Source organism: Vidua macroura, chromosome 1 (assembly GCF_024509145.1).
Source record: "Vidua macroura isolate BioBank_ID:100142 chromosome 1, ASM2450914v1, whole genome shotgun sequence".
Lineage (NCBI taxonomy): Eukaryota > Metazoa > Chordata > Aves > Passeriformes > Viduidae > Vidua > Vidua macroura.
Window position 1 is genome coordinate 28,787,375 of NC_071571.1, and position 26,501 is coordinate 28,813,875.

The 26,501-nt window shown below is 37.1% G+C and overlaps 1 protein-coding gene across 2 annotated transcripts in view; it reads right to left on the bottom strand.

The window, feature by feature from the left end:
* Positions 1 to 316: 316 nt before the first annotated feature.
* The window catches only part of AGMO (alkylglycerol monooxygenase), a 192,748-nt gene continuing 166,563 nt past the window's right edge, over positions 317 to 26,501 (bottom strand). The window contains exons 13-14 of one of the 2 annotated variants that reach the window (XR_008439860.1): positions 3,429 to 3,648; positions 1,532 to 1,619 (exon numbers count right to left, since the gene is read on the bottom strand). Coding sequence is in view for 1 of the 2 variants with exons in the window: in XM_053993888.1 (XP_053849863.1) it covers positions 1,539 to 1,619 (81 nt within the window). In the remaining variant the exon portion in view is untranslated. Of the gene's footprint in view, positions 1,620 to 3,428; positions 3,649 to 26,501 lie in introns of both variants that reach the window. The other variant, XM_053993888.1, reaches the window with a different exon arrangement.

A 26,501-nucleotide genomic window follows, 5' to 3' on the forward strand; every position in this document is an offset into this window, starting at 1 on the left:
TTTTGTCCCATTTCTGTCTCTTTGAAGAATTTATTTCAATAAGGAAACTGACTTTCAATATGATTCTTTCTTATATTTAACTGACCATGTCACCATTACAAATTTGGAAAATATAGGTGCACTAACTCACAGGGCCACATAAGAAGTTGGTAATTTTCTTGTACTTCTGGAATCAGATTTTGTTATTTTTTAAAATTATATATTAAATAACCTATCATTAAGGTTCCTTGCAATCCAAGCATTTTGATGATTCTATTTTACAATTAAGATTATACTATCAATAGAAAGTGCAACAATTTTATATAAATAACATTACTGTGTTTCTGAAAATTTATTGGAAACATAGCATTCCATGGACAGTGGCATCTGTTACAGCTAGAGACTGAAAATATGGGTTAATTCAAAGTAGGCTGTCTAAATCTCAGATGTCTGTTAGACTGCCATTTACATCTTACAGGAAAATGAAATGGGAAAAAACAGAACACAAACTCATTTTTAAATCCAGGTATTATTACTAGTTTGAAGCATCTAAGACAGACTCCATTTTTTAGCTACTTGACTTTAAGCACTTCTAAAAGGCTTGGAGCCAAAAAAAAAGTTGGATGAGTGTAAGGAAAGAAAAACAACCTAGATCCAGTATTTTTGCCAATCCTGCTGTTTGGAGACTCCCTTTACCATTTGTATTTAATTTTCCTATCTTAGTACACACCATCTTTCCAACAGCTTCTGAAAGACAAGACATGCATCTCCCCTGACATCACCCAGCAGGAAATTACCAGAAATTAAGGGCCCAGCCTTGCAAATATATTGTCACGTGAGTGTCAGTGGGATACCCATGTGTAAATCCTGGGTTGATCTCTATCTAAAGTTGGCGACGCAGGTGTATTCCGTAAATAACTCAGCCTAAGCTGCACGTCTGCATTATACAACGCATGCTTCAGCTAATTTTATTGAAGATGTTTCAACTCATACTAGGTTGAGTTATTTTATCATGCTGCTTTTAATCATTTTCTTGCCTCAACTACTCATCCTCATGCAGCTGTATGTTATGAACACTGAATTGGGCATGACATGGAGATTCTAGTGTAATTCAATCATTACAGAACAAATGACATTCACATATGTTTATGTTTAGCCTCAATAAAAAGACAGTCAATCACTTTATACCAGGTTACATCAGATATGATTTTAATTATTCCTCTTGTTATTATATTATTACTAACAAAATCACTGCGAAAATTAAATTAGTTTTACATGGTTTTGAAGAATTTGTAATCCTATGAATGTAAATATCTATGCTGTGAATGAATATTTGATTTAAATTGGGAAAAAATTAAATATTTCTTTAAATAATCAAATAAAAATGAATATACCCCCTTAGGAATCTTTCAAACCTTCATACAAAAATCACAAATCTCTCGTATCATAAGGGAACTGATTGCAATTCAGCATGATTCATGGTTGATTAATTCCAAGGAACGTGGAAGGTTATTCTGAAGTGCTGTTTCCATATTTAAGGTGATGGTAGATCTGCTCTTTCAGTGGTGTTTATCTTTGAATGAAGTGATCCGCTTCATAATTTGGATTGCCCAGAATGCAGCACAGAGGGAAAACAAGACCTACAACACAGAATTTAGAATGAGAAACATTATATGAGGTTGGTTTGGGGTTTTTTGGGGGTTATTTTTTTAGTTCTATTGATCTGAAAACATAATGAATGGGTGAAAACAGAGAACTTGAGGAAAAAACCCCAAGAATTCCAGGTATGCTGATAAATTCACTTTAGAAAAATATGCTTTCTTTTTTCTACTACTTTTTATTGCGGGCATTCCTGTTGAATTTTGACAAATTATCTGAAGATAATGCTGACACTGTAAGTTGCATGATAGGGTATGAATAACCTTAAACGGGATCTATAGCAAAAGAAGTGTTCTAATTGCAATACAATACATAATAGAATACATAAGTACTTATTCCCCAACCAGCTGTTTAAATATAAAGTTGATTGAAAACAACTTAAAAGTGTCCTCTTTATCTTGTCCTTAGCTCTTTGCAACTTTATTTTTTAATCTGGTGAATTTACTGAGAGATTTAATAATTTTTTTTCAAAATTTATTTGGTGAAAACAGCATTAGGATGAGTAGGAAAGATTTCAGAGTAAAGTCTAAATTAGGTAATAATTCTGGAACCCACAATGGAGCAAGATAAAATTTGTGTGCACACGTGCGCATGTGATATTTTGTATTCAAAATTTTCTGAAAGAAACCTTTGTCTTTCACATAGGAAAAATTTCTCTAACTTGGAAAATTGCAAAATTAAGGCAGTTGTTATTGGTTACTGAAGTAAGTGAATTTTTTTTCTGTGAGCGAAACAAAACAATTTGTTTATATTGAAAGGTATTTTAATAATGTAATGTTTTGCTTGTTAAAAGAAACAGAAAATTTTGACAAGAAATTTTTGAGTCAGGTTGTAATAATTATTTTTTCAGGTCAATCTGCAATCTAAAGGTGCTTACTAGAAGAGCTCTAATTTTAACATTAGCATAATTTAACATTTGACATTTAATAATGCATGGCCCAAAGTTCTACTTCTGTCTTTATCTACATAGTCACTCATTGAAGTACATGGGATCAGAATGTCCAACATAAATAATAAAGTACCATAATACCCAGAAGGTACTAATTTTTCATTCAGTGAAGGTCACGTCTGCTCTGATCCCTCTCAGAACCTTTTTGGGACAGGTACAGGCTTCATGCAATGTGTACTTTAGGTGTACACTATGCATGCTTAGTAGCTCAAGATGAAAAGAGCACAATGTAGGAGTAAGTGAAATTCAAATAAAATTAAAATCCCTAAATTCTCATTCAATTTATCTGAATTGCAATTATTTTCATTGAAGGCTTTAATTGTACTTGAGCAGGGGTAGGATGCCTATTATGTTTAAAACCTCTGATGATGCTGTTGGCACTGTACTTGTGGTCCTATTTGTAGGAAAGACTCATAAAGTGCTCACCAAAAGATTTTTTTGTAAGAGTTTCAGACTTGAGCTATGAAAGATTTAACTTCTTTTTATTTTCTTGCACTACCACAAACACCTTGAAAAGCTGTATAGCTCTATTTTTACAGTTATGGAAAGGAAAGTATTTTTAAGCAGTACTGCAGTCACACACTGCATGTTTGGTGAGATTTTTCTATGCTGAGATACTCTGCAGAAGAAACCTAACTACAAATAACTATCTGTATTTCTTACCTGGCTGTTATGCAATTGAGATGAGTGTAAATCATGATGTACATAAAACAGTGACTTACATATAAAACGCTCTTACTGTGGAAAAATTCTTTGTCATGCTATCTCCAGAAACAGAACTTATCCACTTGTCATGATTAGTACTTCTTTGACACATTAATAAACTTATTTCATTCCTCACTTCAGAAAGATCACTCCTATTCCTGGAAGATGCATTAAATATAGAACTATTTCATTTTCAGAAGAAGCACATTTAAGCACATTTAATGACTGAGTTGCAGGGCATTTGTAGGGGATTAATGACTGTTGGGAGATGATGATGATCACCTGAAGAAGCACAGCCATGGGCCATTAAGCCCCAGGAAATGTCCTCAGCTAAAGATGGTTATTGCTATTATAGCCTGAAAATGAACAAAATATCTTGGGTGAATTTCTCTTTTTTAAATGAAGTGATGCAGTTTCTTTGTTCTTAATTAAATTCTTCACTGTGAATTTCCTAAAGCTTGCAATCAATGCTTGTGGGGGAGTATTTCAAATTGCAGTTATTATATCCAGAATGGAAAATCACATACTGCAAGCTGTGGATCTGCAAAACTAGTTTGGCTTCAATTCTATAAAATATTATCAATTCTATAAAATTGTTGACTCACTGCCTATCAATGTCAGGACTGCCAGTACTTGATGGAAATAACGCATTCGGGAAACAACAACACTGCAAGGTTCTGGGAAGTGGGGGAGCTAAGAAAAACCCAAACATCAGGATAAAAAATTAAGGGGCCACATCCTTGCTTGCATGACAGCAGTTCTGACTGTCTGTACTGCTGTAATGCTGACCTGCCCTGAACAGAGGCAGGTAGTTTGGTAGAGCTTGGTAGCTTGGGCTACCAAGCAGAAACTTGCTGTGTAGTTTGGAGTTCAGTTTCTTCTGATTGCTGCTACATATTTTGGAGTTACAAGGCTTGACCCACTTGAATGAATCGTGCAATCAGGTGATGTCAGGAATGGAAAGCTGAGATGATACGTGCCAGAACTCTGAGCAGACAATAGTGTGGGCAGCAGGAAGCAGCAAAAGAGCATTCCACCAGGCAAGTTGAACTATAGTTGACCAGTATTTTTCTAATGCCCTTGGGAAAACATATTTCCTGAATCCTATGTGCAGATATTTCGTATTTTCTACTCAGCACTCTCACATGCAAATGGGTTAGGGTTTTTTTTTTTTTTGTTGTTGTTTGTTTGGCTTTGGGTTATTTCACTTTCTAAATTATTTTCACAAAATACTCATTCTTTCTTATATTGTCCAAACCCACTAATATTTGTCCTTTGATAAAAAATATTCACATACTGGTTTCATAATTCATCTGGTTTTGAAATAAAAAGAGAGAACTTAGTATTATACCTTTTTCTTTTTTACACTGACCAAAGTTCCCCAACCAACAATATGACATAAGAACAATAGTTTCACTTCTGTCTTAAAATGAAAAATTACTGTGGACAGTATTCATATATGGAAGAAGTCTAAAAGTAGGATTTCTCACAACCCTATATTTAGCCAAGTTAAATGCTAACTTTTTGCCACTTTAATATAAACACTTGTTACATTTACCTGTTCAAGTAACTACAGATTAATTATAGACTGTCCTTTAGACTGCTGGAAGAGCATAAATATTTACATTACCTCCTTTCATATAGTCAATTTCCATAGATCCCATATTCTCTCCCTGAATTGCAGAAATGCAAGTAACATTATTCACAAGAACAAAGATGGCTTAACTAATGGATTGACTGCAGGACTGAGTCTGCTCTTCACAGGAAATTCCCACTGGAGCAATCGAAATTTATTAGGCTGTAAAGTACTTTAAAATCATTGACTAAATTTAGGCACCCACTTCTGCATGATTAGCTTTGTTGCTGAACACTAATGTTGTTTTCTGCCATTTTCTCTTTTGTAATGTCTTTGTATATCTGAGATGCCTAGACATGATATCTTTCTTTTCTCCTGCAGATTTCATCTGGATAGAATTAGAAGGCTTTAGACATTGGTCTAAAAATGTAGACAAGTATCCAAAGATAGTTCTACTTTAAGGAGGGGGAAGAGTCTTGAACCACACCACCTCAGATCCTTTCCAACTTAAATGATTCAGTGATTCTCTGATATTTCTCAGATTCTCCCCAGACATATTTGCTCCAAATTTTGCTGCAGAGACAATCTGCAGCCGTTATTCACAACTTCAGGGGTACAACATCATATGAATGGCCACACTTATTATATTGAACTCTCTGAACATCTCTGTGCTGGATAACGTATTCTTAGCTCTGGAGGGGGCTCAGGAAGATCAGCACATCCATATATTTCATTAGGTTTGCTGTTCACATCATAAAGTGGACCTGATACTGGTAAATATGATAAACAATTAGTCCTCTCTACGTGATGCTGAGCACTGTCAGTGTGATGCTAGTCTAGTTTAACTGATACTAAACGTGATTAAGCCTCTTTTTATGTTCTTTATATACAAACTTGGACTTTTTCACAGATAGAAGACGTAACTTCATACCATCAACAGTAATGTAATTTTTAGACTTTGTCTGATACTCTGTCTGGACTGTGTCTGGGTAATGTTACTGTCCTTTCAAACTAAAGATGGAGATCATAAAATTATACAAAGGCTGAACAATTGCTAATATTAATAACAAAATGATTGAACAAACTACTCTAGATTTCACAAGTACCCAAATGATGCATTTTTCACCAATACCATATTTTTTCCCCATTTCTCTACAGATGACTGTTACAGGTGCTGAAATACACTGAAGAGATAGAAAATTTATGCCTCATAAGTGAAGGAAGAGGTTTACTATTTCTGGAAGTCAGGACTTGGATAACAAATGCATGTATCTTCATTCTTAGTACAATGTTTGGAGACGAGTAGTCTGAGGCTAGTAGAGAAATACCATAACATTAGCAGCAAATCCAGAGATCACTGATCTTGTACAGTGCACAGACCAAGACTGCACTTTAAAAAAAGTTGCAATAATAATAGATGGAAAGAGAAGCTAGGAAACAGGAAGGTTCCTCCTCTCTGAGATTACTCCCTTATACTTCAAAATATATGCAGAAGAAAGTGGGAAGCCAATTTTTCTTTTTTCTTCCTTTTTTTTTTTTTTTTGGTGAAGAAACTGTGGCTACAAGGGAATGGGGACGGATACAATAATAGTGGCTTCACAGCTATTGTTCCAAGATTTTTGTAAAAACAGCAGATGTTTGGAAATTCTTCATAAGGGTTAATGACACACCTTCAGACCACTGGTGCAGCAGGTCTCACAGATCCAGCATGCCCCTGACCTAGAACAAGGTGCATATCTGATGTCCCTGCTCACTGCAGGGAAGGTGGAACCAGACTATGGCACACACAGGATTTGGCCAAGTATTTTCAACATCCTCAAAGCATATTGATAGTTCAGTCAGAGTGGTTTCTTCTTTTATGACATCTCATTGGTTTTATACTTCATTATTAACAAATAATGAGAAAACAATAGGGAAGAGATATATGCACTGCCTTTTTATTCTGTTAAATGTTTTAAACATTCCTTCTTTTATTAAAATATGGTCTGAGACTCTAAAGCCAGATAATGCATGAAAACATAGGCTGCAAAAGCCCAAATACCTTAAAAGGTTTATATTACCTACACAGAAAAGACAAAGAAAGATCTGGAGAAAGAATATCTATTTCTCAGTTGCTTTCACAGCTGGACACATCCCCATTATGAAATCAAATGCACTGCAGAGATGCCTGAGCTAGCAAGCACATAAGCTGCTAAATCTCAGCACAGCACCAGCTTGACTCTGTCTTTCCTGGCATTGCACACAAGCTAGTAAGTCACATTCCTCAGTTAAATATGCGGGGATTTTTACACAGGACGTGCTATTGCAGTTATATTAGGCCTAAAATGGCTTATGTGCAAGCAGCATGTTATCTGGCATCATGTCTTTCACTCAGGAGAAGCCAGTCCACTGCCTCTCAAATCACCTGTGTAGATAAATGTATCCTGTTGAACTGTTACCTACAATTTACTTTCTCTCTTGAGTCAGAGAATAATTCACAACCTAAGCACCAGGATTAGGAAGATTTTACCTCATTCCCCAAAAGACAAAAATAGTTACTGAAGTGGGAAGCTTTCCTGTCAGTCATATGAAGAGGAATTCCAAAATATGTTAATAATTATTAAATTTTCACCTTGTGATGACCTAATGCAACCTGGAGACAGTATCAACATCATACTCATTAACATGAATATAAACCTCTATTGCTTCAGTATAAAATTTGTCTTACAGTATTTTATTGAAACATCTGAGAATACTTTCCACAGAGTTAACTAATTCCATCTACAAATTTCTTGATCATCCTAAAATGTTTATCTATCTCAAGTTGACCTCAAGTTAAAACCATTTTAAAGAGAAAAATCCTTTTTATAATTTAAAAACATTTGAAAATAACTTCTGAACTGAGCCTGTTTCATAGTTTTGCAATTAATTTCCAAAAAAAGTAATTTAGTGTTTAGAATATATCTGTCATCACCTGAGCTTAAAAATTTCATAAAGCCTGTGAACAAAATTTATAATTTATAATTTTCAATTCTAGAGCACAACAATATTTTAGAGTTTCTTTCATATTGCTTTAGTTTTATTTCTGACAAAACAGTTCTGAGAAACAATTTCAAAGATCAACAGTTTCAAAATACTTTAATTCTGAATGTCACTGTTAGTATTTTAAATGTCATCAATTTTTTCATCCTCAATTTAGTCCCAAATTTGAGAAACAAGAGCCATGGAAATTTCCTCAATTATTTTATGAGATCAACAATTAAATTAACAATAAATCAACAATTAAAAATAAGGCTTTCAGAGAAGTTAACAAAACTGATGGTAAAACACAATGAAAAACTCAGCCAGTCAGTAAACATACCTGTTTAATCTGTTGCAGGCTAACAGGCCAAATGAGATTGAGAGAGTTATTGAGTCATTCATTGCAGAAATGAAATATGTGAGATAGTCATGTCTTAGTTTGGCTGAAGTTGTTGAATTTATTATCGTCAACATATAAACAGGCGTTGTATGCATTGAGATGAAACATCTCATTTACTTTCACACCTGCCAGCAGCTGTAGCATAATTGCATACACCCCACTGCATCACTTCTAGCTCAAACACAACTTGTAGGGTTAAACAGACATCTGCAAAGAAGCATTTCACTTCACAAGACATTATTTAATTTATATGTAAAGAACAGTTTAATCTTCCTTATTAAAAAAAAAAAAAGCTCACTTTATTTTAACTGATAGATTACTGCACAGATCTTATATTTAATCAAATTTATAATGTTCTCTTAGGCTTAAATAATTGAATGCTTTTTAAGTATCTAAGTAAGAAAGGCTGTACGTGTATATATAAGAGTAAGGGTAGGTTTTTTCTATGGTCATGGCTGTAAGCAATGTTTAGGTACCATACTGCTTAATCCTGCTTTGAAGGAAGTTTTACTTAAAAGATGGGAAAAATTCATTTAAAGGAGCAATGCAGAAGGGAGGTCTCCTTTATGCTTTCATCCTAGTTTGAAAATACAGGGAAATTACAACTACAGGGAAAAAAGGTAGTTTGAACATGGAAGAAAAATTGCTAAACATAACATTTCAGAATTTGGACAAGATAGTACCTAACTTTGTAATATTTTCCAAAGAGGCATCTACATACATATTCCAATCTCTTCAATCCTTGAATTTTTATTTCAGTTTAATACAATACTATACTGAAGCAATGCAGTGCCCAATTTCTCCATCATTAGCAGGCATAAAATATTCTTTGTTTCTATACGGAAGCCTTCATTTCAGAGTGCAGCTCTAGTGCATAACCACCCTGGCAGGTGGTGAAGAGAACCAAGAGCGCTCTGTCAGCTTAAAGAGTTCTGACAAAGGTGCTGCAAAGTGATCTCCACTCACTGGTATACTAAATATTCTCTTGAGAGAAGGCTGACTAGCTATGAGCTCCAAAATGGAAATTTTTCCATTGTGTGTGAGGAAAAATATTAAAAAAGTAATCCCAGCCTTTAAGTATAACCCACAGACATTAGATCACTGATGGGAAAAACTTTGCTGCAGATGTTGAAAAGACGTGATGGGGAAAAGCTGGCTACTGTGACTAATCGCAAACGTGAAAGACAGGATTAAGAATGTGCAGAGAGGGATAAAACAATTGAGTGACAAGCAGAAGGGATTTCCAGTGTAGTGAACAAACATCAGAAAAGTATTCAAGACAGACAGGGGAAGATCAAGGGTAAAAGTCACTCTAGATGAAGATTGCTCTTAAAGCCAACATGTCATAAGGAGAAATGAATCCTTTAATTGAAAAATGGAGAACACAGAAGGCTGTCCTCAGCATTAAAAAAATCAAACCAAATCAACCAATTTCTGAATGAAGGAAATGGGTCAATATTCATTGATACCATAAAGGAAAAAGCTTGCCATGGAAGACACATGCCTACGTTAAAGGTGGAACACAGCGATCCTGCTGGCCAGCCCTCTTTTGAGGCCAAAGGCAATAAACTGGGACTGTTTTTAAGTTTTTAATTTCACAGAGAAGAAAAATCTGCTGAGGTTGATCCAGCCCTCTGTCCATTCCTTTACATGGAAAAGTAGATTTCCTGGCTGTTGGTGTCTCTCTTCCCTGATCTCAAGTCTCTTCCTGTGGTGTCATTTGTTGCTTCTGTTCTTGCCTGGGGAAACTCCCATTTATTCCAAAAACTCATCATCTTTCAATTATATAAAAGAAGTTGTTATTGACATTAACCACAGATGCATTCAAATGAGCTAAATCATTCATATTCTCACTTATTATGACAAGCCAATATAGTTGTATTGTTTAATTAGGTTAGAGAAAAAAAGCCTCATGGAAGAAATCTATGTGACTTTTTAACAGGAAGACAAGGTAACTATGGTCCAAATGAGACTTCTGTATGGAAGATGCAGAACTGAGTTGGAGAAGAAACACCCAGAAAGGAAGAATTAAAGGTTGTATCACAGAATGGAAGATAAACCAGAATTTTGATGAAAAAGCACACACTTATATTGTAACATTTCTAAAATATAAAAACAAAACAAAACAAAAATTTAAATATCTCTCTTTTCCTGGAAAATGTGAGATTCACAATAGTTTTTTAAAAATCTGGAGATGCTGAAGAAAACATGTAATTGAGTAGAGATGGTAGAGAGAAACCAAATACACAAATATCTTGTGAGGAATAATCATTAAGGAGGAGTATATAAGAAAAAAAGTGGAGTTAGAGTGTCCTAGGGTGACGGTATGGTGCTTGTATCCCAAATCGTGCGTTCTGTTTATGCCTGATATTATGTTCTGTGCCTTCAGGACTGACTCTGAAAGTGAAGGATTGTTTTGTCTTGTTATCAGCCGGCTCACCTCCCCCCATGGTCTGTGTCTAGGAGAGGCTTGGCTTGCTTGCTCGCTTGCTTGCTTGCTTGCTTGATGGCTTGCTTGCTTTTGCTTTTGCTTTTGCTTATTAGTTAGTTTAGTGAGTCAGTCCAATTTTTACCCTGGACTGTTTCTTTTTCCCTTCCCTTTCCCTTTCCTGAATATCATCTGAACCTGCTCTGGACCTGGACCTGGGAAACATCAAGAAACACCGCGAGTCTGCATTTTGTGACCTGCAGCAGCCATCCCCAGTGCCGGAGACTGATAGCTGGGCAACCACTCCCAGGAGAGACTTTCTGAATTTGTCATCTCTTCAGAATGGTGAAAGGGTTTTGTCATCTGGTGTTGATTTTTTTTTTTTTTTTTTTTTTTTTTTTTTTTTTTTTTGTATTGGGGAATGTTTTTGCTTGTTAAATAAAGAGGTTTTTTTCCATTTCTCTCTGAGGAAATCCTTCCCAAACCAGGTGGGGGAGGGGCCGTGGGGGGTTTGCTTTCTGGGGGCTCCTTCCAGAGGTCTTCTCCCAAATTTTGCCCTAAACTAGGACAAATATTTTGGCACCCAACTCGGGGCTCGAGAGAGTGGAAAAAACCCTGTTCTAATCATATTTTGGTTGCAATTACTCTGGGCTGGTATAGAGCAGTTACTGGCTATGTTGTTTGAATTCATAATGTCTCTTGGGGTGCAGGCCTGCATGTGTTTCTGGTCCCTAGGGTTTTTTGAGGTCTTAATATTTCTATGGTCCTTAGGTTTATTTTCTTATCCAGAAGTAGCTTCAGTATTGTCCCTAATACATAATTTTTGCAGTAGAGGGGCACTGACCAGAATATCCATTGGGCTGGGCTTGGTTGCAATGGCTTGCAGGAGGTTTATAAAGGTGCTGGTGTCTGTTCCAGGAATGGTTCATGGTTACGGTTGTGCACCCAGTTTGTTAGAGGACAAGCAGGAGATGAGGCTTTTCAGCCTTTGCTTTCCTTCTTCTCCTCTGAATCTGTTACATCCCTATTGGATAATGTTCAGTTTCCCCTGAATGTTAAAGAGACCATCTTTCTGGTATTTAATTTGGTAAGCTTTCTCTATACAGTCTGCAGCTTCTCTAGAATGAGGGCTGAGATTTCTAGAAGGGCTGATGAGACCTCTGACCCAGGAGTAGACCCAGGTGTGAGAAATCCTGAGTGGTGTGGGAAATGGGAGGATATGGGCCAAATCTTAAAGGAGTTTTCTGACCCTATAGTCTGGGACTTTCCATGTGAACAAATTCAGAACCCAGCTGAGGTGGCAAAGTACCTGAAAGAGAAGTGCCATGATACCCCTAAGGAGCAAAAGATCATTGCAGTGAGCTGGGCCCTGGCATATGCTTATCACACTCTGCTAGATACTGTAGGGCAGCAGACAGAGGAAGGGGGGCAGGGAGATAAACCAGCAGCTATCCCAGTCACTCAGGCTGCAGCCAACAGCCCAGGCTCAAAGCCAGCAGCTAAACCAGACTGTAAGCCTCAACCAATGGCTGTTGCTACTAGCACGAGAAGTGGAAAGTGCACAGAGAAGACCGATCGACCAGTGGATGACAATGATGAGTATGATGCAGGAGAAGGACCCTTAACGCCTCCTGACATAAAATCAGGAGTCAAAGCAACTGGTACAAGATCAGAGGCCAATATTGAGTCCTTTTCCCTAAAGGACCTCCGTGGCCTGAGAAAAGATTACACTCGATGACCTGATGAGTCTATAATTAGTTGGTTGGTCTGTCTTTGGGATGCTGCAGGTGAAGCCACAATCCTGGATGGCACTGAAGTGAGGCATTTGGGATCCCTGTCACATGATCCTGTCATCGACCAAGGAATGATGAGGGGAGCTAACACTCACAGCCTCTGGGCACGGGTCCTGGAAAGTGTAGCACAAAGATACCTGTGTGCAGATGATCTTTATATGCAGCAGACCCAGTGGAAGACTATAGAACAAGGGATCCAACGCCTGAGAGAAATGGCAGTGGCAGAGATTATCTTCTCAGATGAAATAACAACTGGGAATCCAGACATGGTACCATGTACATCTGTGATGTGGCAAAAACTTGTACGGCTTGGGCCACATGAATACGCTTCTGCTTTAGCAATAATGAAGCGGGATGAGAGGGATAAGACCGTGCTCGATATGGCAAAGAAGCTCTGAGCATATGCAGACGCTGTGCATGGCCCGACACGTGCCAGAATTGCTGCAGTGGAAACACGTCTACAGAAATTAGAAGACAAGATAGAGGAGAATCACCAGAAACTCAGGGAGGAGATTAAAGAGGACCTTCTCCAAATCTCGGCAGTACAAATTAGAGGCCCTGGTATCCAATGCAGATGTTCCCCAGATGGGGAGAGAAGGTACACCCCACAAGCTGAACTGTGGCTCTTCTTGCATGATTCCGGAGAAAACATGAGGAGATGGGACGGAAAATCTACTGCTGCTCTGGCACAACGGGTGCGTGAATTGAAGGAAGGTAAGACTCAAAGAGGAAATTCCCCAAAAGGAAAGCAGCCCCAATTGCCCATAGCCAAGCCTCCAGGTATGATGATGATGATGACATGTCTGATCCCCTGGAAGGAACCTCTAAGACATATGCCCAAGGAAAGAAGGATAACCAGGCTTAGAGGGGCCCTGCCTCTAGCCAGGTAGAGGTGAGGGAAAACCGAGTTTTCTGGACTGTGTGGATCCATTGTCCTGGCACATCAGAACCACAGAAATATAAGGCTTTGGTTGACACTGGTGCGCAATGCACATTGGTTCCATCAAGACATGTGGGGGCAGAATCTGTCTCCATCGCTGGCGTGACAGGGGGATCACAAGACTTTACCTTCATGGAAGCTGAGGTGAGCCTGACCGGAAATGAGTGGAAGAAACACCCTATTGTGACTGGCCCAGAGGCCCCATGCATTTTGGGTATAGATTACCTCCGAAGGGGGTATTTTAAAGACCCAAAAGGACTCAGGCGGCCATTTGGGATAGCAGCTGCAGTGACAGAGGGCATCCAGCAATTGAACAACTTGCCTGGACTGTCTGAGAATCCAACTACAGTAGGACATAGAGTAGATCACAAACAAAACATATCTCAAACTAAAATGCTGATACAAAAAGATGTCAGTATCAATATGAAAGATTTTAACAGAAGCATTTATATACAATTGTTATACAACATATATATGTTGCTATGTTATATTATGTTTTATATATTAATTATATAAAAGAAGCATTTAATGTATTGATTCAGCCAACTGAAAGGTGGTGAAGTCTTTAGGGAGACACAGATAAGCGGGATATAGTCATGAAGTAGACTACAAGAATTATAGAAAGGTTTCAAAAAATGGACCTGTAGGAAAGCTTGAAGCAATTCTGCTGCGTATTCTTGAGAAAACAAGCAAAAATACTCAGGAGGGGAGTAAGATCAATCTTTTGACATGTAAAAGACTAATACAAAAAGAAATGATGATAAGCTAGTGCTTAGGGTAATGGAAACAAAAACCAAGCCTTTTCTAACTAAAATTTTCATTAGATAATGGGTGGTTTAAGGATGGTATAGCATTGGAATCAACTATGTATGGAAGTTGGTCTGTAAATGGTTAGACAGGCATGTGTCTATGTGTAGCTGTACTTGATCTTTCTCCAGTGCAGGATCTCTGCCAGTTTGGTATTTCTGTTTATTCACCTCTAAATATTTTTTTCTCAGATCTACTTTGCCAACAGTGGTCAATAAAGTTACGTCTGCTTAGCACAGGGACCAAATATGACTTAGCAATTATTTTTTTGCAATAACCAACCTTGTGCAAGACTTCACCAATTTCAGTCTCAGATGTGGTTGTCACCTTAGTAAAAGTATGAAAAGCAGAATCTGATGTTTCTTTCCCGCTCAGTTTCTGGCATTGAATGTGGCTGAACCTGCTTCCCATCAGAGAAGTCACAGGACTGTAACATTCAGAGATCAGCTTGCATTGCCTCTTCAGACAATAGCTGCAAAGGCTGATGGCAGAAGCATGAGCTAATTCGCTCCTGTTTTACACTCAGCACACTCCACACTAAAGCCACAGGACTGCATAGTCAAAATCATTTGCCATTAAGACTGAAAGAGTAATCAAGTAGTTATGGTAAAAGCCTGGAATGCTGGGCTATTCAATCTGCATACTTTGCCATAGATTATGCAGCATAGAGCAAAACAATTAGTCTTTGTAGTTTCTTAGCTGCAAAAAAAAAAAAAAAAAGGGTGACTGTTTCCCCAAAAAAGAGTTACTTTCCAATCTCTGTTTGACTAAAATCCAAGACAGTTTCATTTACTACAGCAATTTCTGAGAAGACAAAGACATTTCAAAAAGACATGGATTTGGCCTTCTGTGTTTTTCTTCTGACCACCCTCGTATCAATAATTATGAATCCTTTTTTATCTCAACAACAATGTACTTGGATAAATACAACAAACATCCTTAAAAATCAGATATTTGCATGCATTTCTTATGTCTCTCCAGCTATTGAGCAATCTTAGTTCCATAAATTATGGCACTGATTACATGAAGAGCTAAAAATGGTGTGAGAATTTGTTTCAGTCTCATGGTTATATTGGTTTTAAAAAGTCACAAACCACAGTAATATGAACAATGGCAGAATGTTGGAAAAAATACCAATCCAGGCTTCAGTTTTATCACAACATACCTTTTTCTAGTTCTAAGTTTTTGGGTCTTTGTTTTGGGGTTTCTCCCCCCCTGCATTGAACCCTATATTAAAAAGTATGTTGCGCCCTGAATATGCTCATCTTGGAAAGGTTATTTGGTATTGTTGTATTTGTATGTCAAAGGGAGGACTGAAGTCTCAACAATTGTTAACCTCTCCCATGGTGAGCTAATAAAAGGTCAGAGACCCACATGTGGCTTGTAGCCTGGGGAATTTCTCTCAGTGTTCTGCCAGGGACTGCCTGAATGATTTCTCTCATAAGTTTTAAGCCATAAACTGCATCCTACTTGGCTTGCTGTGCCAAAACTGGACCCAAGGGTATCCAGAGTCTTTGCTGATGGGAAAAAATGAGTGCTTCCTATGGAAGCCACAGATGTTTTCCTGAGAGAGAAAGACAGAGAAAGCACAGATGCTCAAATATTTCTCTACTTTTCCACTTCTGACTACCTGTGCTGGCAGTAGTTACAAGAAAGGGGAAAGACAGAGGCAGGCATCCAGCTGCATTCAATAAACCTTGGCAGCACAGGTATGGAATGCCTAAACACTAAAAGTGTTCAAAACCAATTTTTTTTCTGGATTTCAAACTATGAAAATGTGAAAGCATGTACTGGTGCTCCTCATCTTCCCATTTTGAGCAGAAATTTAGTGATCAGTATAATTACCCTAGATATGAAAGCAGAGAATTTTTAACTGTTGAAAAGATATCACTCATAGAAGGAGATGTCTGTATGAATATAAATATATACATACATAGACATTCAAAAGGACATATAAAATATGTATATCCTATGCATTTTCTAGAAAGATTTGTTTCTTCTATCAGACAGTAGGCTGACTGCCACAATACGGATTTGATTTTGCATTGTGGGGCCATAGTTATCCCCAGTGTAACTCTGAAGTCAAAGAAAATACTTATGCAAAGTTATAATATAAATTGATTTGACCCAGAATTGTATTTACATCAGCTACCTCACAAATTTCATTTAAGTTAAATTACATTAGGATGGGGCTTACAACACTGTTTAGTAAATGTTTAGTAATTATTCATACCTGCCATTTTTTTGCCTATACGTACTGATGTCCAAAGATCCTTTCATGGATACACTTGATCAAAGTCTATGTTTCTGTTCTGGACAGGTTACATAGCTGGTTTGAAATCTTTATACTGCCACTGTTCAACACTTTCCTCCAGTTCTACCTTTTAAAATACTACATAAGTATTTCTTCAATGGGATTAATTAGTCCAGTTAAAACACAGTAAGTAAGTGGACCTAGTAAGTAGAAACTGAATAACAGATAGCTATAGCTGATACGTTAGCAGCAGAACAGCACATATATAAGACTGCAAAGCCTTGGATTTAATGGTTATTCACTGCTCAATTAATCAGCAGAAGCACTCTGAGTTAAGATTACAGCTCACCAGTTTATTTGCTAATTATAAGGACAGCTCTCTCCATCTCATTCATAGTTGCACCTGTTTGCTACCTGCAGTCAACGCCTGCCCCTCCTGTTACAGCCTTTTTTCCTATGAAATGGAAAAAAATCTGTCTATCAACAAGGGAAGTAAGCAGATGAATACTGATGTCTGCAAAATCTTTGGGAAAGTGCTTTGGGAAAGAGTAGCTCTATAAAAGTGCTAATTTTCCCAACAGACAATCAAAAGGGCATTCTCTCCACAAGAATGAACTCTCTCCATCTGAATGATGTTCATATATCAGGCTGCTTGGACAGCCACTGACCACTTTTCCTCAGAGCAATCCTTCTCCACCCAATTGCTAATCAAGACCTTCAAGACCTTTCACTTACATTCAATCCCCCAAATTTGTTGGGTTTTATGTCTTGATTGCTACCTAGACACCAGACACCTTTTTCTACATCAGCTCAGGGATCAAAATACATTGCACTGTTCTTCCTCTAAAAGACAAGCTGCTCTCCTAGCCAGTACAGAGCAATAGCTTTGGCTTGACAGTTTCCACAAAGGTTTTGTTGTTGAGTGTCTGAGTGCTCCTTCAAACCAGAGAAGCCTTAAAGCTGGTGAAGCCAAGTCCATCATGGAAGATAAAATATTTCTAAATGGTAAGGATAAGAAGTTAGATCTTCTCTAGGTGGTGAACTCATTGCTTAGCCATATAACTTCTGCTCCCCTCTTAAGACATAGAAACCACCAGCAAGATGGACCATGTACAAATCCTTCTAAGAAAGAATGAGGAAGCAAGTGGTTTCACTTGACCAAGCCATGAGAAGTCAGCAAATCAGCTATTAAGAAACTCACCAATTTAGAAAAAGAACTACTGTATCGAAGCCACACCTTGACTAAAACTCTTCAAACAGGGAAAGGTGTTATGGGAATTTTGCTTCCTGTAATATACACTAAAGTTTGATTCTACCATGTCTCACTCCTTTGCAACTAATGTATTGCACTTCCAAAGCATCAGTGCCTGATCTTTCTGCTTTCTTATCCCATTATTTTTAAAATAGAAACTAATGCTCTAGCAGCTAAAAAGTGATCAATCCTCCATTTTTTCTCCAAAATAATTGACAGAGGTCTTTAAAAAGTCAGGTGTCAGGATAAAGCGTCCCTTAGCAAAAATAAAAATCAATCCCTAACTACCAATTTAAATGTAAGAATGAAACCATTTTCAATTGTTCACTAAGAATCAAAGAGGTTTTTCTGAGGACTACTTAATCTAGGTAATATGTTTATCTCTAGTTTTAGTTCAATTATTTGAACAATTTTGCTGTGCTAGTTCTTTTTTTTTTTCTACTCCTAAATTCATTCATAATGAATCCTTTCATATTTAGTGAAATTATCCCTTTTTTACATCCTTCAAGCTCTTCCAGAATAGAAGCTTTTTGCAGTTATATATCAGCCATATCATTTTTTCAAAAGTAGTATGAAAACACACTGTTTTTTTCTATGTTGTGTAAGCCTGCATACTTAAAAACTGAATCATACAGAAATGTGGAAAACAAGTGTGTTATCATTATAATCATTAGAGCAAGAGGATGAAAGGAAACATGATAACAGAAGTGTAGACACAGTTCTGACAAATTCATATATATATATATATATATATATATATATATATATATATATATATATATGTGATATAAGAACTAATGTTACAACCCTTACTCACAAAATAATCTTACAGAAGTATATAGGAGGACACATGTTAAAAATACAGCATTAAGCCTGAAAATCTGAAAGGAATCCTTTTTTTTTCAGCAATGAGAACAAATATTACACCTTAAAAAATTATGTATGTCCAAATGTGTAAAATAGCTCAGCAATAAGATAATCTTATAGAATAATCATAAGTACATCTTTAGTGATGACAGATAATAGAATCTGAGGAGAGACGAGCACAGACAACTTGGAATATGGCTTTGAGTCTTATGAAAGACTCAAGAAAAGAAAATACTGTCAGATACCACAAGATTAGTCGACATAAGGAATTTACTACTGATATCATAATGACACCATCAGAGAACAGCTCCTTTATTTTTGAATAAAGGAGAAGCTAACTGGTTAAAAAAATTACTTAAAAGCACCTCCACCTGCCACCAACCAGAGAAAAAGAAATGAGTAAGCTATCTATAGATTCAAAAACGCTTATTGCAGTCTACAGTTTTATGTAAATGCATTTAGGAACAGAGACAAAAGTGAAGAAGAACCAAACAAGTCTGAACACAGACACTATGTTTCTGAATAGACAACCATGAGTTTTTAATTAATAAACTCCCACAATTATCTAATGATGCATAGGTTTGTTCTATCTGTAACTAGCAGCTTTCTGTGGGACTCTCTCACAGGGCTGGCTCTAATCCACAGATGAGGAACTGGATCAATTTGCTTTACTGTACTCACTGGGCTATGAGCCATGCTAAAATACTGAGCAACTGGGGCATCAGGAGTGACTCCTAGACATTCTCTTCATCCACACAGGGTGAGCTGGACCTAGTATCTTCCAAAAGGCTGCAACAATGGTAAAGGCCCCTTTCTCATGGTATTTGGTTTCCAAAACAGGCCTTGAATGGGCTTCTTGTTAAGTTGCTCTCCCACACACATTCATAACAAGAACATGTAATAACTGAAAAGTGAAAAATTTATTCTTCATAGTTTTTGTAATTTTGCCCAGTGGTTTGTCAGTTATATGAATTCCAAGTCTGTTGATTCCTATGTGAATTTATACTCAGTACTGAAATATAATTATCTGGAAAATGTGCGATAGAAAGAAGTAGCATTTATTTATATATCTTTAATATAGCTGACCAATTTTAGAGTAAAAAGACATATGCAAAACCAGTTAGACCTATATTAATGATTTTATCTCCATAACCCCATATTCTCTTTATGAAGTACTATGCTGAAACATAATTTAAAAACCAAATAAAATAAGAGTTACATTCTGATGGTGTAAAGCCTTAACCAGGGAACTGTATAGAATGTGTGGTTTAGTAAAAATGAAATAAAATTTGTAGTATGGCACGTATAATCTGGAATTAGGAAATAATGGTAAAGATGTACATCTATCATTATTCCATCAAATTGCACTGAGACTCATGTGGGATTGATATAACTGAAGCCTATTACTGAGATGAGGAGAGGAAGAACTTAGCAACCTAAAAGACCTAACTCTGGGTATGCTTTCTTAGGTATGCTTGAGTATGCTTTCTTGGGTGTTTTAGCACTAAAAGAAAAAAGCAGTGGAAAATGATTGATCTCCATAAAAAGCTTTGCTATGTTTATGTAAGGTATGTTTAGATTTACAAAAATAACTCCATTCAATGCATTTCATCCCTTCTGCTACACAAAAATCTTATGCAATAGATTTATTAATCAAAATTAATTGGCTATTTCTGTATGGATTCTACTTTTCCTGCAGATCATGTCTTATTACAAATTCTTGATGTGCCTGCATCATACTATTAACTTGATTTTATCTTTGTTAAACACACATCTAACCTTATATGAAGGTATCCCGTTGTATTGCAGACAATACCCTCTAAAAACCTGACAACTTGACAACTTTTGGGAAGGCAGCACCTGAGAAGCCTCCAAGAACAGCCTCTCCTCTCTTGAGTCCAGTTGAGTTCATCTGGTCCATCAAGTCTAATACAATCCTTTTTATATACTGGCAACTAGGCAAAACCACATGCAGGTTTAACAGTACCCAACAATGCTGATTTTCCAGCTGACATAATCAGATGGAAATTTACATCTTTTTTGTTGAGTGGGAACATTCTTTGGCATAAATATTGAATTCTCTTGGAAAACTGGCTGCTCATGGCTTTGACAGACACACTCTTTTCTTGGTAAAAACACCTGTCTGAATGACTGGCCACAAAAAAAATGGTGGAGTTCCATCCGGCTGGTAGACAGTCACAAGTGGTGTTCCTCAGGTCTCAGTCTTAGGGTCAATTTTGTGCCATATATTTATCTATATCTGGGTGAGGAGACCAAGTGTACCCTCTGTCTCTTTGCAGATGACACCAAGATCACAGGCAGTGTTTGATCTGTTTGAAGGCAGGAAGGGTCTGCAGAAGGATCTGGACATGCTTGATTGATGGGATGAGACCAACTGTATGAGGTGAATCTTCAAGAAAGCAAAGTGCCAGAGCCTGTACCTGAGTCACAACAACTCCAGGAAGAGCTACAGGTTGAGGGCAGAGTGCCTGGAAAGCTGCCCAGTGGAAAAGGACCTGGGAGCGCTGCTCAACAGCTGGCTGAATATGAACCATCAGTGTATCCAGGTAGCCAAGAAGGCCAATGGCACCCTGGTATGTATCAACAACAATGTGGCCAGCAGGACCAGGGCAGTGATCGTCCCTCTGTACACAGCACTGGTGAGGCCACACCTTGAATTCTGTGTCCAGTTTTGGACTCCTCTCTACATGAAAGACACTGAAGTGTGGGACCAAGTCCAGAGAAAGGCAAGAGAGCTGGTGAAGGGTCTGGAGCCCAAGTCCTACGAGAAGCAGTTGAGGGAGTTGGCATTGTTTTGGTCTGGAGGAAGAAGAGGCTCAGGGGAACCTTATCGCTCTTTACAGCTGAAAGGAGGATGTAGTAAGGCATGTGATCAGTCTCTTCTCCCAAGAAACAAGCAGTAAGACAAGAGAAAATGGCCTCAAGTTGTGCCAGAGGAGGTTAGATTGGACATTAGGAAAAATGTCTTCCCCAAAAGGGTTGTCAAGCACTGGAACAGCCTGCCCAGGAAAGCAGTGGAGTCACCACCCATGGAAGTATTTAAAAGATATGTGTATGTAATGCTTACAGATGGGGTTTAGTGTTGGACTTAGCAGTGCTGCATTAACAGTTGGCCTCCATGACCCTGGACAGTTTTCCCAACCTAACTGATTCTATGATTTTATGGACTGAAACTAAATTCCTATTTCTCAAGAGATACCAAGTAGACAAACCACTCTACCGGTGGTCACTCAAATAAAGCTCTGAATTCAAGGAATCTTGGTTGCCATACAGAGGAAAGAGAAGAGCTACATTGTACCATTGCCAGGGCTAGCATATGATGGAAGAAGAACCATTCAGAAAGAATCAACTCTTGTCTCATAGATGGAGAGCAGCACAAGGAAGCTTATTTACTTGTATTGAGTCAGTAACATCTTAATGTTAAAGAGATAACCAAAAGCTAACAGGTCAGCAACATTTGCATGTTGGTATAAAACCTCTGTTAAGCTTAGATAAGTTAAAAAGATAAGGGACACATGACAAATAAACATACAAAGTCCACTCGCCTCTTCCCCAGAACAGAAGTAGAACTCTCATAACTTCATTTTTGCTGCTCTCCTAAGGAAAATGCTCCTCAAACACTGATGGTTATGACTCCTATCATAGTTGTCTCTTTTTATCTTTTTCTTTCCATTGTTACACTTGACATCTTGCTCTTGCACCAAAAATTGCACCAGCAACAGCCTTAAAATAAACAATAACCCCCTGCTGATTTTAGTTCTTCCCTCTTCAATCACTTTATCTTGTCACTCATCCTGGCCTGGCATTCCACCTGTTGTAGGAACTGTGTGCATGTACATATCCTGTATGAGACTCTTACCCCTCAAACACCCAGTTCCTGTCTTGGACAGCTCACATTGGACCAAATCTATGAATATGTGGATAGTGATAACACACCCAAATGAATTATGGGGCAAAAAGTTCAGAAAGAATTTTAGCCAATGAAAACACTATTAAGGAATTATATACTCACATCATTAAGCTGCTTTACATAGGGAAAAAATTATACCTTTTACTTTATATTGGTATGCCACTGAAAGCCTAGCAGAAAACTGTGACTAAAAACTCAGGTTGTATTAAAAGACCAAAAACCAAACCAAAATAAAATCCTGGACAGATAGAGAATGAATTGCAAATGAGGAGCTTACAGGTAGGATGTAATTTTCTCTAACTAGGGCATTAAAGGACAAATACAAGCATTACAAGTCCCCTGCATGCAAAGGGAACATGATGGATCAGTTTGGAACTTGGATTACTTTCCTTCTCAGTTATTGTAGTGATGAGAACACTATATACACACACACTCTAGAAATCCATTACCTATATCAATTCCACAATAAGAAACACAAATGTACAGGAGATTCATGAGATAAGGATATCAGAAACACGACAGGAAGAACTTTTGGAAACAAGTTTGGTTCCTACAGTGATAAGAAAACACACAAATATTTTGAAAAGCCTACAGAACACAACAGAAGCTGAAATATTTCCTCAAGTACTGTGCTAAGCTTTAGTCTGCAATAAAATCACAAAATCTACAACACTTACATACAACAGAAAGCTCAGGGAAGCCATGGTGACACTCAAAGAAGTACACATACAATGGGATTACAGTTCCTAAAATTCATGGGTATATAAACCAACTTTTCTCTTTATGTTCTTGCTATAATCTAATAATATACTGCTAAATAGAACTATATTTTCCATATCAGAGTTTCTGAAGTGACTAATGTAGCCTAGAGTGTGCCTTGAAATTTTCTAGAAGGAATATATTCTAAATTACACAGCATTAGAGTTGAATTTTTTTTTTTTAATCTGTATAAACCCCTTGGAGCATTTATGTGGTTTCTGTAAATAATTGTGTGGCCAGGTAATCTGTCTCAAAAGATTTATTGTGTATGTTTATGGAATGTTTAGCTGAAGTAGCACTCATATTAATGAATGCAGAAAAAAAAAGAAAACAAAACATATATGTCAATAACATTTCCTTTAAAGGTTTTCTACATAGATAGAACAACAGTGTGGCATGGAACTACAAATGAAAGTGAAATACAAACAAAGGAATTGACATAAACAAGTAAAATATACAAAGAAAAATGAAATGCATGTAATAAACTTCAGCTATAAATCCTAAATTTTGTAATTTGGCAGGGAAAAAAACCCCAACGCCTCTCCAAATCAGAAAAGTGGAGGTTTATCAGTATTAACCATCTGAGTGGCCAATTCAAACTGGCCACTCAGGTATTTGTTCCATTCATGCAATAACTCAGTAGTGCAGTTCAAATAGATAGTGGATCAGGTTGAAAAAATATTCTTTAAGAAATCAGAGATACATTCATAAAACTCCTGAAGATGCTTTCTTTCTGAAAAAAAGTTTACAAGTAGCTTCAAATCGGTGCACCTGGCAAGTAAAGTCTCATTGAGATGATCAAGCCCCTTTAAAGTTCTTTTCTCTGACCAACCAATCTACCAGGTTGGTATGTTAAGGAATAGAAATAGAGACATTATGCAAAAGTTAATCACTTTTGCAAATAATCACAAAAATAACAGTCATTTAAGTAATCCATTCCTGCAGGTTAGCACCAGGAGCTTGTTTTCATTTTTGTTTGCTGTTGCAACATCTCTGTAACAAGTATAGAGAAAAATCTTATTCAAAGTTTTCATGTAACTTAGGGTTGAGTTTTTGTTTCCTTACTAAGACTTTGGATTTGGCTTTCCTGCAAGTTAAAGATAATGAATTTGGACATGAAACATCACCAGTTAGACATTTTTGATAAATAATTTGCAATATATATACACACTGAATTTCGTTGTCTGAAAATCTCAAGTTTTAAACATATTAACTGCCTTTTATTTCCTGATGGTTAATATTTTTAAATCACCTAGAAGTTCTATCTCCATCTGTTATAACTATAAACATATTTTTAACTTTGTAAAATTGGTATAAATAACATTAAATCATAAAAAGTAATATTTCATATGAATTACACAAGAAATAAGTGGCTACCAATATGCATGACTCCAGAGAATGAAGCATCAATAGTAAAAATCAAAGTGACTAATTTTTGTGTCTTTAAAATGTTGTGTTAATTTTTTTTTTAACATTTATATCAGAATCTTCTAATCTTAGTAACTAACAATGCTAATGGAATTACACAGACCAAATGCATCCCTTTTGTTTTGTGCCCTATTGTTATTTAAGTGAACTTACCAGTCCTGTCCAAATGATGGATAATTTACGTTAAACACAAATAAAATTACCACTTTGGTAATCTAAACTTTAGATCCTCTCAGTTCAGTATTTCCAAGCTGTCCCTGTGACCTGTTAGCTTGTCTGCATTGCCACCTGGAGGGCCTCTCGGCAAAGTCAGGTTGAATTCCTCGGGTGAGATCCGGGGATAAGACTCCAGGACTTAAAGCAGCCTCTCATGCTGCAGGGGGAGACCCCACCGTGGTTCCCACTGCCCTCCACAAGCCCTGGAAAGTGCCGAGATAGCCTGGAAAATGTCTAGAAGCCTAACCAGGTGTTTGGTAATTAATGCAAATAGGAGATAGACTTCCCTAACTTCCCCTTCCCTCCATACTGCCTTGTACATTAGTGTACATACTAATGATTAAATTAGTTGTCTTAATCGTGAAGGTCTGACACTGACTCAATTAGAAACCACATATGAGAAGCTGAGGAAATGAGACTACAGCTCCTTGAAAGCCAAAAGCAAAATTAAGAATTTAAATTCTCCAGTTTATTTGTACTACCTAAAATTGTGGCAAATAATTAGGAAAAAAGTCAGTCAAGAACTCAGACAATTTAAAAAAAAAGACAAACCAAAAAACCCCTACTGATTAAATATAGTAAATGGTACCCACAAGACATCATATTTGGGAAGCAAAATAAGATTATGCTATATTGAATGACTGTAAAGACAAATCCCTTAAAACAACCAGAGATAGAAAACTGGTTTTAAAGTAATGCACAGTAACTTTGTAGAAAGTGAGAATAATATGTGATAGCAAGAAAAAAAACCTGTTTTCTCCAAAATGACATATTTGCAAGAAGCAAAATTTTTCAGAAAAAAAAATTTAAACCTTTTCCATATGTCCCCTGAAGAAACATAATATTTCAGGATAATTTTGGTTGCAAGTCTAGCTGGTCAAGCAGATACATGCTAGTCAGAGCAGATTGGAGTCTTCCCAAAAATCCAAGTCATGGTGTATTCATGAAAGGAGCAGATGCTACCTGACACAGAGACATGACACCAGGAAAGAAAGGCTGCTTCTGCAGAAGTGGGATCAGCATGAGTCCAGAAGATAACTACAGCTAATGGTTGGATTATTACTTCCAATGCAAGGAATTGTAATGAAATAGCGAGATTCAAACCTTACCCTGTACACAATAGGTGAGTGCAAGGAGGAAAATCTTGAAAAGTCAGAACAGTAGGTTTTGGCAGAAAACACCATCTGTTATGGGTATGAAAATAATACCCTAAGATACAGTTGTGTGTCTCACAAGAATAGCCTAAGGAGATAGAAATGGAAGTGGAAACAAAAAAAAAAAAAGAGAGAGAGAGAGAAAAAAAAAGTAATTTTAATAAAAATAAAGCTAAACTTTCAGGAACTAGAGAAATCACATGGAATTACTGACAGAGTGTTATTATAGAAGTTACTTCTTCAAGAGGGCAGTGTTTTGGCTTCCTTTCACAGCACCTGGGCATGAAGAACCTTCCTGTGGCCAGGTACAACACCTTCTGCTGCTCTTATTCAGAGTGGAAGACCTCAGCTCCTGATCTTTTCTAGAGCTAATTAGGGGTGGATGCTATTACTGAGTTGCATCT